The 12,796-nt window shown below is 46.7% G+C and overlaps 1 protein-coding gene across 1 annotated transcript; it reads right to left on the bottom strand.

The window, feature by feature from the left end:
* Window positions 1-371: 371 nt before the first annotated feature.
* LOC115198041 (protein canopy homolog 3) lies at window positions 372-11,135 on the bottom strand (the record flags this gene model as incomplete). The annotated part of the gene is given in 4 exon segments (XM_029759706.1): window positions 372-494; window positions 843-939; window positions 6,423-6,552; window positions 10,888-11,135. Coding segments are annotated over 4 exon segments (459 nt in total), but the record flags the coding sequence as incomplete, so codon positions are not given.
* Between the last annotated feature and the right edge of the window lie 1,661 nt (window positions 11,136-12,796).

Consider the following 12,796-nt stretch of genomic DNA (forward strand, 5'->3'; position numbering starts at 1 on the left):
AGACACAGCAGAGAGAGACGACGATGAGCGAGAGAAGAGGAGAGAGAGAAGCGAGAGGAGTGAGAGCGAGAGATAGGAGACCGAGGATGAGAGGAGAGGAGAGAGAGAGAGAGAGACACAGCAGAGAGAGAGAGAGAGACAGCAGAGAGAGAGAGAGAGAGAGACACAGCAGAGAGAGAGACACAGCAGAGAGAGAGACACAGCAGAGAGAGAGAGAGACACACACACAGAGAGAGACACACAGAGAGAGAGAGAGACACAGAGAAAGGAGACATATCAAACATGCACACAGAAGAATAAAACAAAATGTATTTGTGAATAATAATAATAATAATATCAAATACATTCGTAAAACATTGACTGATCCTCACCTGCTTCTTGAGATCGGCGACCTCTGCAGAGGTTTCGTTCCAGAGCTCATAGGGGATGTCCATCACGACCTTTACCCCCTTATGGACCAGCCCATGCAGGGTAGAGAAGGTCTCAGACATACCCTGGGGAGGGGGACATGACCTATATTACACACTTTCAACTACAACCCTGGAGAGAGAGCAGATACACTGAGTTGATTTGACCATTTAAAATACATTTATAAAAGACAGTAAATACATTTTTTCCCCCCAACTTGTCAAGCATAACCCAATAAAATAAATGTGGTCCATTAGAGAAAGCAAGAGAGAGGCGGGGCAGGAGAGAGGCGGGGCAGGAGAGAGGCGGGGCAGGAGAGAGAGGCGGGGCAGGAGAGAGAGGCGGGGCAGGAGAGAGAGGAGAGAGATGGTGTGTTATATTTGTTAAACATCATGGTTATCACGTCCTCAGTGAGCCTGCAGAAACACACTGACCTTGGCAAAGCGGTTGCTGCCCTCCCTCTCCTTGTGCAGGTTGTAGCCAGAGAGCCTCTGACACACATTCTCCACAACCTCAATGAAACGGATGTCTCTATAGAGAGAGGCAGGGAGACAGGGAGACAGGGAGACAGAATTAGGAAGAAGAGAGATGCAGGCTGGTTTTAGTATACACACACCATTTAATTGAGCCTTTCTTCAAACATTCACAAGTTGACAGAGATTCCTATTTATAAGAAGGCTAGGCCACCTCCCACAGGAAGTGACCTGGACCAAGTTCTTGTCCCCCTGCTACCATAGCAGCACTGCTATCTCCACGGCGACGACGGAGAGAAAATAGACACACGGCTCGAACTACAGTGAAAGCTTCTAGAAGTGACTTGGATCATTTTACCCTCATCAAACCATAACCAATAAAAACAGCGAAGCATTTTTATCTCCTATAAAGTGTGTGTCTCTTTCTACATTAGAAATATACACACATACATACACACACACACACACACACACACACACACACACCTCAAAAAAATAAAGGGAACACTTAAAACTTCTTAGGGCTAGGGGGCAGTATTGAGAATTTTGAAAAAAATATGTGCCCATTTTTAACTGCCTCCTACACCAACTCAGAAGCTAGAATATGCATATTATTGTTCAGGTTTGGATAGAAAACACTCTGAATTTTCTAAAACTGTTTGAATGGTGTCTGTAAGTATAACAGAACTCATATGGCAGGCAAAAACCTGAGACAAATTCTGACAGGAAGTGGAAATCTGATGTGTTGAATTACCTTTAAGCCTATGCCATTGAAACACACAGGGGCTTATTAATCTTTGAGGACTTCCTATGGCTCCCACTAGATGTCACCAGTCTTTACAAAGTGTTTTGAGTCTTATACTGTGAGATCTGACCGAACAAGAGCCTTGGAACGGTGATGGCTGATTAGACTCTGGCGCGCGAGTTCATGTTGGGTTCTCTCGTTCCAATACGTTTTAAAAGAGACTGCAATCGTCCGCCTTGAATATTATTCATGTTCTGGTTAAAAAAGGCACTAATGATTTGTGCTATACAACGTTTGACATGTTTGAACGAACGTAAATATATTTTTTCCGTTCGTGAAGTGAAGTGAAGTCCGGCTGGCTTAGATCATGTGCTAACAACACGGAGCTTTTTGGACATAAATGATGAGCTTTTTTGAACAAAACTACATTCGTTATGGACCTGGGATTCTTTGGAAGTGACATGTGATGAAGAGAATCAAAGGTAATGGATTATTTACATAGTATTTTCGATTTTAGATCTCTCCAACATGGCGGTTAGTCTGTATCGCGATGCGTATTTTCTGGCGCAGTGCTCAGATTATTGCAAAGTGTGATTTCCCAGTAAGGTTAATTTTAAATCTGGCAAGTCCATTGCGTTCAAGAGATGTAAATCTATAATTCTTTGAATGACAATATAATATTTTACCAATGTTTTCTAATATTAATTAATTATTTTGTTGTCATGACTTGACTGCCGGTATTGGAGGGAAACGATTTCCTGAACATCAACGCCATAGTAAAACGCTGTTTTTAGATATAAATATGAACTTGATAGAACTAAAAATGCATGCATTGTCTAACATAATGTCCTAGGAGTGTCATCTGATGGAGATTGTAAAAGGTTAGTGCATAATTTTAGCTGATTTTATGGTTTTGGTGACGCCTGTCTTTGAATCGACAATACACTACACACAGCTATTGTCAATGTACTCTCCTAACATAACCTAACTTTATGCTTTCCCCGTAAAACCTTTTTGAAATCGGACAACGTGGTTAGATTAAGGAGATGTTTATCTTTCAAAGGCTGTAAGTTAGTTGTATGTTTGAGAAATTTGAATTTTGACATTTATTTGGTTTCAAATTTGCCGCTCTTGAAATGCACCTGCTGTTGATAGGGTGCGCCACGGGTGGCACGCTAACGTCCCACATAGCCCCAAGAAGTTATTAAATTATACCTAGGCTAAATATAAATTCTTTATATTTCAAGTTCAATTTGGATCCATTTGCTAGCTAGCGAGGCAGAACAGTTGAATTGTTATAAACACATCCTTCTGTCCGTCTCCAACTGTTCTGAACAGCATGTTAGACTGTCCACTTTGTTCATGTTGAAATCAAGTGGCCAACCTTGTTACTCAGAATGAAAAGGATGTCAATTCCTTATTAAAAAAATAAATAAATGGTGTTTTATGCTTATTGAACATTTATAAAAAACACAGACTAGACAGCTAACAGTCTTTGGCTAAGACTATTTAAAACCAAATACTTTTAGTATTTTACTGGTTGACTTTTACTCAAGTCATTTTCTATGAAGGTATCTTTACTTTTACTCATGTATGACAATTGAGTACTTTTTCCACCGCTGTTAGCGAGACGTAGTACAGAAATGATGCACTCGACAAACTGACCATTCATTTTCCAGAATCAATGTTCATTGATACTCCTGTTTTAGATTATAGGGTCCCCTAGGAAACACTGAACATCACTTTGGTTCCTACCCTGTCACAATAACTCGTCCATGTCTGCTCGGCGTTCAATTGGAGGAGTTGAAACATAAAAATAATATTGTTAAAGGTTAACGTGTCTTCTATTACAGTAAGATATAGTCTCCATGTGTTTCGGAGTCCATATGACCAATTCTGTTGGACCAAACTTCAAAATGCAAATAGTGAGTTGAAACCTCTTGTCAGAGAGGACGAAGTGACCTCTATTCTTTGTTGTTGTGAGTGGCAGGGGGAGGGGCTTGGTGTGAGGGGCAGGGGCTTGGTGTGAGGGAAGGGGCTTGGTGTGAGGGGCAGGGCCTTGGTGTGAGGGGTAGGGGGAGGGGCTTGGTGTCAGGGGCTTGGTGTGAGGGGCAGGGGGAGGGGCTTGGTGTGAGGGGCAGGGGGAGGGGCTTGGTGTCAGGGGCAGGGGCTTGGTGTCAGGGGCAGGGGCTTGGTGTGAAGGTTAGCTGAACAACGACATTATCAACATGCAGCTGGCTGGTTATACGATATCGATCGGATGGAACAGCGGCGTCTGGTAAGACAAGAGGTGGCGGACTTATACGTAAACAACAGGTGGTGCACGATATTTAGGAAGTCTTGAGGTTTTGCTCGCCTGAGGTAGAGTATCTCATGATAAGCTGTAGATCACACTATTTACCTAGAGAGTTTATCATCTGTATTCTTCGTAGCCGTCTACATACCACCACAAACTGATGCTGGCACTAGGACCGCACTCAATGAGCTGTATATGGCCATAAGCAAACAGGAAAATGCTCATCCAGAGGCGCCGCTCCTAGTGGCCGGAGACTTTAATGCAGGGAAACTTAAATCAGTTTTACAGCTAAATCAGCTAAATGTGCAACCAGAGGAAAAATAACTCTGGACCACCTTTACTCCACACACAGAGACACAGAGATGCATACAAAGCTCTCCCTCACACTCCATTTGGAAAATCTGACCATAATTCTATCCTTCTGATTCCTGCTAACAAGCAAAAATTAAAGCATGAAGCACCAGTGACTAGATCAATACAAAAGTGGTCAGATGAAGCAGATGCTAAGCTACAGGACTGTTTTGCTAGCACAGACTGGAATATGTTCTGGGATTCTTCCGATGGCATTGAGGAGTACACCGCATCAGTCATTGGCTAAATCAATAAGTGTATCGATGACGTCGTCCTCACATTGACTGTACGTACATACCCCAACCAGAAGCCATGGATTACAGGCAACATCCGCACTGAGCTAAAGGCTAGAGCTGCCGGTTTCAAGGAGCAGGACTCTAACCCGGGAGCTTACAAGAAATCCCGTTATGCCCTCCGACGAACCATCAAACAGGCAAAGCGTCAATACAGGACTAAGATCGAATCGTACTACACCGGCTCCGACGCTCGTCGGATGTGGCAGGGCTTGCAAACTATTACAGACTACAAAGGGAAGCACAGCCACAAGCTGCCCAGTGACACGAGCCTACCAGACGAGCTAAATCACTTCTATGCTCGCTTCGAGGCAAGTAACACTGAAACATGCATGAGAGCACCAGCTGTTCTGGACGACTGTGTGATCACGCTCTCCGTAGCTGATGCAAAACCTTTAAAATGGTCAACAATCACAAGGCTGCAGGGCCAGATGGATTACCAGAACGTGTACTGTGAGCATGCGCTGACCAACTGGCAAGTGTCTTCACTGACATTTTAAACCTCTCCCTGTCCGAGTCTGTAATACCAATGTGTTTTAAACAGACCACCATAGCCCCTGTGCCCAAGAGCACTAAGGTAACCTGCCTAAATGACTACTGACTTGTTGCTATGAAAGGCTGGTCATGGCTCACATCAACACCATTAACCCAGAAACCTTAGGGTGGTATGCAAATTGGAGTGGGTCTAACAGATCCACAGATGATGCAATCTCTATTGCACTCCACACTGCCCTTTCCCACCTGGACAAAAGGAACACCTATGTGAGAATGCTGTTCATTGACTACAGCTCAGCGTTCAACACCATAGTGCCCTCAAAGCTCATCACTAAGCTAAGGACCCTGGGACTAAACACCTCCCTCTGCAACTGGATCCTGGACTTCCTGACGGGCCGCCCCCAGGTGGTAAATTTAGGTAACAACACATCCGCCACGCTGATCCTCAACACAGGGGCCCCTCAGGGGCACGACTCCAACACCATCATTAAGTTTGCTGATGACACAAGTGGTAGGCCTGATCACCGACAACGATGATACAGCCTATAGGGAGGAGGTCAGAGACCTGGCAGTGTGGTGCCAGGACAACATCTCCCTCAACTTGATCAAGACAAAGGAGATGAATGTGGACTAGAGGAAAAGGAAGGCCGAGCACGCCCCCATTCTCATCGACAGGGCTGTAGTGGAGCAGGTTGAGAGCTTAAAGTTCCTTGGTGTCCACATCACCAACAAACTAACATGGTCCAAACACACCAAGACAGTCGTGAATAGGGCACAACAAAACCTATTCCACCTCAGGAGACTGAGAAGATTTGGCATGGGTCCTCAGATCCTCAAAAGGTTCTACAGCTGCACCATCGAGAGCATCCTGACTGGTTGCATCACTGCCTGGTATGGCAACTGCTCGGCCTCCGACCACAAGGCACTACAGAAGGTAGTGCGTACGGCCCAGTACATCACTGGGGCCAAGCTTCCTGCCATCCAGGACCTCTATACCAGGCGGTGTCAGAGGATGGCCCTAAAAATTGTCAAAGACTCCAGCCACCCATGTCATAGACTGTTCTCTCTGCTACCGCACGGAAAGCGGTACCGGAGCGCCAAGACTAGGTCCAAGAGGCTTCTAAACAGCTTCTACCCCCAAGCCATAAGACTCCTGAACAGCTGAACATCTCCTGAACAGTCTGATACCCACTGCCCCCTCCCCTTTTACACCACTGGTACTCTGTTGTCATCTATGCAGTCACTTTAATAACTCTACCTACATGTACATATTACCTCAATTACCTCGACTAACCTATGACCCCTGTATATAGTCTCGCTTATTGTCATTTTATAAATGTGTGATAATGAAAGTCACTTACGACTTGACATATTTGATTGGCGGAGCTCCCTTGTTGTCGTCAAGGAAACGGTAGTTCCTCTCAATGACTTCCTTGGTTTTCCCCGTCTCGTCAAAGGCAGACTTCATCTCGATACTCACAAACTTACACACTAGGTGGAGAGAGAGAGGGAGAAGTTGAAGATGACCAAAGGTTAAGTAAGACAAGAGGATTCTAATATCCCATAAGTCTTTGCAACAATTGGACCAGTTATAGTAGTTAGCACCGGCGCTGATCCCAGGAATCTGTTTATTTTAAAAAAACGTCCATGTGGAATCATAACTTGTCCTAACCTTTTATCTTCAACCTAGTATTTTTGCAAGATGGCGCCGACAGATGGTCACCTCACCTCGCGTCCTTACAAAACTATGCTGTATTTTTTTTTTTTATGTATTATTTCTTACATTGTTACCCCAGGAAATCTTAAGTCTTATTACATACATCCGGGAAGAACTATTGGATATAAGAGCAACGTCAACTTACCAACATTACGACCAGGAATACAACTTTCCCAAAGAGGATCCTCTGTTCGGACCACCACCCAGGACAATGGACCTAACCCCAGAAGCCGAGCCAAGACAACAGTGCCGCAGAAGGGGCAGACGGAGCGGCCTCCTGGTCAGGCTCCGTAGACGTGCACGTCACCCACCACTCCCGAGTATACTACTCGCCAATGTCCAGTCTCTTGACAACTAGGTAAATGAAATTCGAGCAAGGGTTGCCTTCCAGAGAGACACCAGAGATTGTAACATACTCTGCTAAACGGAAACATGGCTCTCTCGGGATATGTCGTCGGAATCGGTTCAGCCACCGGACTCTATGCATTGCGCCAACAGAGACAAGCACCTCTGGGAAGTGGAAGGGCGGGGGTGTATGCTTCATGATTAACGACTCATGGTGTAATCATAACAACATACAGGAACTCAAGTCCTTCTGCTCACCCGACCTAGAATTCCTCACATCTTACCTTTGAAGAAAATTCTCGGCAGTTATCATCACAGCTATGTACCTAAATTCAGGGGGGGGGGGTACACTCGACCACTGCTACTCTAACTTCCACAATGCATACAAAGCCCTCCCCCGCCCTCCATTCAGCAAATCCGACCACGACGCCATCTTGACCCTACCTTCTTATAAGCAGAAATTCAAAACAGGATGTACCAGTGACTAGAACCATTCAATGCTGGTCTGACCAATCGGAATCCACGCTTCAAGATTGTTTTGATCACGGAAACTGGGATGTGTTCCGGTCAGCCTCAGAGAATAACATCGATCTATACGCCGACTCGGTGAGTGAATTTAAGAAAATGCTTTGGAGATGTTGTACCCACTGTGACTATTAAAACCCTAACCAGAAACTGTGGATAGATGGCGGCATTCGCTTAAAACTGAAAGCGCGATCCACCGCATTTAACCACAGAAAAGAGGTCTGGGAATATGTCTGAATATAAACAGTGGAGTTATTCCCTCCGCAAGGCAATCAAACAAGCTAAATACCAGTATAGGGACAAAGTGGAATCGCAATTCAACGGCTCAGATACGAGACGTATGTGGCAGTGTCTACAGGAAATCACGGACTACAAAAACAGCAACGTCACAAATACCGACGTCACGCTTCCAGACAAACTAAACACATTATTTGCCTGCTTTGAGGATAATACAGCACCACGGTAAGAGCCCACTAACAAGGACTGCGCCCCCTTCTCCAAGGCTGACCTGAGTAAAACATTTAAACCCTCGCAAGGCTGCTGGCCCAGACGGCATCCCTAGCCGCGTCCTCAGAGCATGCGTAGACCAGCTGGCTGGTGTGTTCACAGACATATTCAATCAATCCTTATCCCAGTCTGCTGTTCCCACATGCTTCAAGAGGGCCACCATTGTTCCTGTACCAAAGAAGGCAAAGATAACTGAAATAAATGACTATCGCCCTCGTAGCGCTCACTTGTCATCATGTATCACAACCGGCCGTGAGTCCCATAGGGTGGAGTACAACTGGCCCAGCGTCGTCTGGGTTTGGCCAGGTATTTTTTTATTTTACCTTTAACGAGGCAGGTTAGTTAAGAACAAATTCTTATTTCAATGACGGCCTAGGAGCAGTGGCTTAACGGCCTTGTTCAGGGGCAGAACGACACATCTTTATCTTGTCAGCTCAGGGATTCAATCTAGCAACTTTTCAGTTACTAGTCCCTACGCTCTAACCACTAGGCTACCTGCCACACCCAAAACTCTAACCACTAGACTACCTGCCTCCTCTACACTCTAACCACTAGGCTACCTGCCGCCCCTACACTCTAACCACTAGGCTACCTGCCGCCCCTACACTCTAACCACTAGACTACCTGCCACCCCTACACTCTAACCACTAGACTACCTGCCTCCTCTACACTCTAACCACTAGGCTACCTGCCGCCCCTACACTCTAAACACTAGGCTACCTGCCCCCCCTACACTCTAACCACTAGGCTAGCTGCCGCCCCCCTACACTCTAACCACTAGGCTACCTGCCACCCCTACACTCTAACCACTAGGCTACCTGCCCCGCCCCTCCACTCTAATCACTAGACTACCTGCCGCCCCTCCACTCTAATCAATAGACTACCTGCCGCCCCTACACTCTAACCACTAGGCTACCTGCCTCCTCTACACTCTAACCACTAGGCTACCTGCCTCCTCTACACTCTAACCACTAGACTACCTGCCTCCTCTACACTCTAACCACTAGACTACCTGCCGCCCCTACACTCTAACCACTAGACTACCTGCCCCCCCTACACTCTAACCACTAGGCTACCTGCCCCCCCTACACTCTAACCACTAGGCTACCTGCCTCCTCTACTCTCTAACCACTAGGCTACCTGCCGCCCCTACACTCTAACCACTAGACTACCTACCGCCCCTACACTCTAACCACTAGGCTACCTACCGCCCCTACACTCTAACCACTAGGCTACCTACCGCCCCTACACTCTAACCACTAGACTACCTGCCCCCCCTCCACTCTAACCACAAGGCTACCTGCCCCCCCTACACTCTAACCCCTAGGCTACCTGCCGCCCCTACACTCTAACCACTAGGCTACCTGCCCCGCCCCTACACTCTAACCACTAGGCTACCTGCCGCCCCTACACTCTAACCACTAGGCTACCTGCCCCCCCTACACTCTAACCACTAGGCTACCTGCCCCCCCTACACTCTAACCACTAGGCTACCTGCCCCCCCTACACTCTAACCACTAGGCTACCTGCCCCCCCTACACTCTAACCCCTAGGCTACCTGCCGCCCCTACACTCTAACCACTAGGCTACCTGCCCCGCCCCTACACTCTAACCACTAGGCTACCTGCCCCGCCCCTACACTCTAACCACTAGGCTACCTACTGCTCCTACACTCTAACCACTAGGCTACCTGCCCCCCCTCCACTCTAACCACTAGGCTACCTGCCCCGCCCCTACACTCTAACCACTAGGCTACCTACTGCTCCTACACTCTAACCACTAGGCTACCTACTGCTCCTACACTCTAACCACTAGGCTACCTGCCAGCCCATTCGGGTTAGGGGAGGGTTTGGCCGGGGTGGTCAGTCATTGTAAAATAACAATTTGTTCTTAACTGAATACACATATTTATAGGGTTTGTGGTCCCACACGGCCATGTTACAGCGCTTGTTTACGGAAAACAGACGACCACCTGTATGTATGTATGTAACTGGCGAGGATCTGTGTAAACCTACAGTTTTTATTTTAATTTTAAAGATAATTCAATTCGCCTGACTTTTTGGAATGGCGTTACTGGGTATAAATAGATCACACAATTCACTGGCGACACTAATCGTTTCTCCCCGTCAAGCATATTCCGGCGTGTTACCATAACGTGTATGCACACGCGCACACACACACACACACACACACACACACACACACACACACACTCTCTACAGCGCGGATGACCTGACCGAGGATTTCTGTTTGCAGGGTTAAACTAAAGCGTCAGGATTGTAGTTCAGTATAGAGGAGAACTCTTGGGCTGAAGCACAAAGCCTTGTTGATGAAAGAGTAGGTAATATAACCTAACCACATGTAACATATGGATTCGCATTAGCATACGCATCAACACTCCCAATGTAAAGTTAACCTAAATAGTTGCTCTGGAGAAATAGGAAAGGGAGGTGTAGGCTATAAGGGATGAGAAAATACACAATGCAACTCGTTCTAGCTAATAGAATGAATGAAAAATGAATGAAATACGTTTATTGCTTTAAAAAAGGTAACGAATGAAAAGCATCGTTACTGTCCTCTGGACAAGAATTCCCAACTCCAACTTGGTCGTAAAGTACCTGCTATATTCAGGGTATTTCATGCCTAGATTCCAAAGATAATAAATTACTATATTTATTTGGTGTTTCCAAATGGAGGTAAGGATTCATCGTTGTTGGTCTTGCGTTTCCTACCTTCACATTTATTGGGGAGATTCACCCATTCATCCCCTCCCTCTTTCTTCTCCGCTCCTTCGACCAACGCGCTCAACAAAAACACCGTCACGCAAGTAAACCAAACCATTCTGACTTAAATGTTGTTGTCTAGTAACGAATAAAACAACAAAATGTCAGACCGTTAGACTCGCTTCTTTTACATGTCGCCCTCAAACACGCTACTGATTTACATGCTTCACTTCCGCCTTGTGCAGCGCTACATACCACAGCTGGGCCGCTCTGAACCAATCACAGGCAGAGAAGCGGAACCACTCGACCAATCAGTATCGGAGACGAGAGGGGGCCGTAGCTCTTATGTTCTGGTTACTTTACGCACATATCTAGGATCAGTTTGCGTCCTCCAAATGTTTGTGGCGTAATCACGTAGAACATCCAACAGAGGACGCTATTTTCTTATTTTTTTTTACACAGCCTCATGTATTTTACGGTATGTACCCCATCCTCCAGGTTACAGCTCTCCAGGATGAATACCGGCCGGCGGTATGTACCCCATCCTCCAGGTTAACAGCTCTCCAGGATGAATACCGGCCGGCGGTATGTACCCCATCCTCCAGGTTACAGCTCTCCAGGATGAATACCGGCCGGCGGTATGTACCCCATCCTCCAGGTTACAGCTCTCCAGGATGAATACCGGCCGGCGGTATGTACCCCATCCTCCAGGTTACAGCTCTCCAGGAAGAATACCGGCCGGCGGTATGTACCCCATCCTCCAGGTTACAGCTCTACAGGATGAATACCGGCCGGCGGTATGTACCCCATCCTCCAGGTTAGAGCTCTACAGGATGAATACCGGCCGGCGGTATGTACCCCATCCTCCAGGTTACAGCTCTACAGGATGAATACCGGCCGGCGGTATGTACCCCATCCTCCAGGTTACAGCTCTCCAGGATGAATACCGGCCGGCGGTATGTACCCCATCCTCCAGGTTAGAGCTCTACAGGATGAATACCGGCCAGCGGTATGTACCCCATCCTCCAGGTTAGAGCTCTACAGGATGAATACCGGCCGGCGGTATGTACCCCATCCTCCAGGTTACAGCTCTCCAGGATGAATACCGGCCGGCGGTATGTACCCCATCCTCCAGGTTACAGCTCTCCAGGATGAATACCGGCCGGCGGTATGTACCCCATCCTCCAGGTTACAGCTCTCCAGGATGAATACCGGCCGGCGGTATGTACCCCATCCTCCAGGTTACAGCTCTCCAGGATGAATACCGGCCGGCGGTATGTACCCCATCCTCCAGGTTACAGCTCTCCAGGATGAATAAGTCGCTCTGGATAAGAGCGTCTGCTAAATGACTAAAATGTAAGAAATATCAGAACAAATAATATGGAAGGTGTCCTGATAACTACTGATTCAACATTCCCCAGATGCAGAGCTGTTAAATCAGATATTCCATATGGTTATAGGGGGGTAATCTGATGCTAGATCTGTGGGTAAGGGCTTCATCAAACCAGTCAGATATTCCATATGGTTATAGGGGGGTAATCTGATGCTAGATCTGTGGGTAAGGGCTTCATCAAACTAGTCAGATATTCCATATGGTTATAGGGGGGTAATCTGATGCTAGATCTGTGGGTAAGGGCTTCATCAAACCAGTCAGATATTCCATATGGTTATAGGGGGGTAATCTGATGCTAGATCTGTGGGTAAGGGCTTCATCAAACCAGTCAGATATTCCATATGGTGATAGGGGGGTAATCTGATGCTAGATCTGTGGGTAAGGGCTTCATCAAACCAGTCAGATATTCCATATGGTTATAGGGGGGTAATTTGATGCTAGATCTGTGGGTAAGGGCTTCATCAAACCAGTCAGATATTCCATATGGTTATAGGGGGGTAATCTGATGCTAGATCTGTGGGTAAG

The sequence above is a fragment of the Salmo trutta genome, chromosome 8, assembly GCF_901001165.1.
Source record: "Salmo trutta chromosome 8, fSalTru1.1, whole genome shotgun sequence".
Taxonomy (NCBI): domain Eukaryota; kingdom Metazoa; phylum Chordata; class Actinopteri; order Salmoniformes; family Salmonidae; genus Salmo; species Salmo trutta.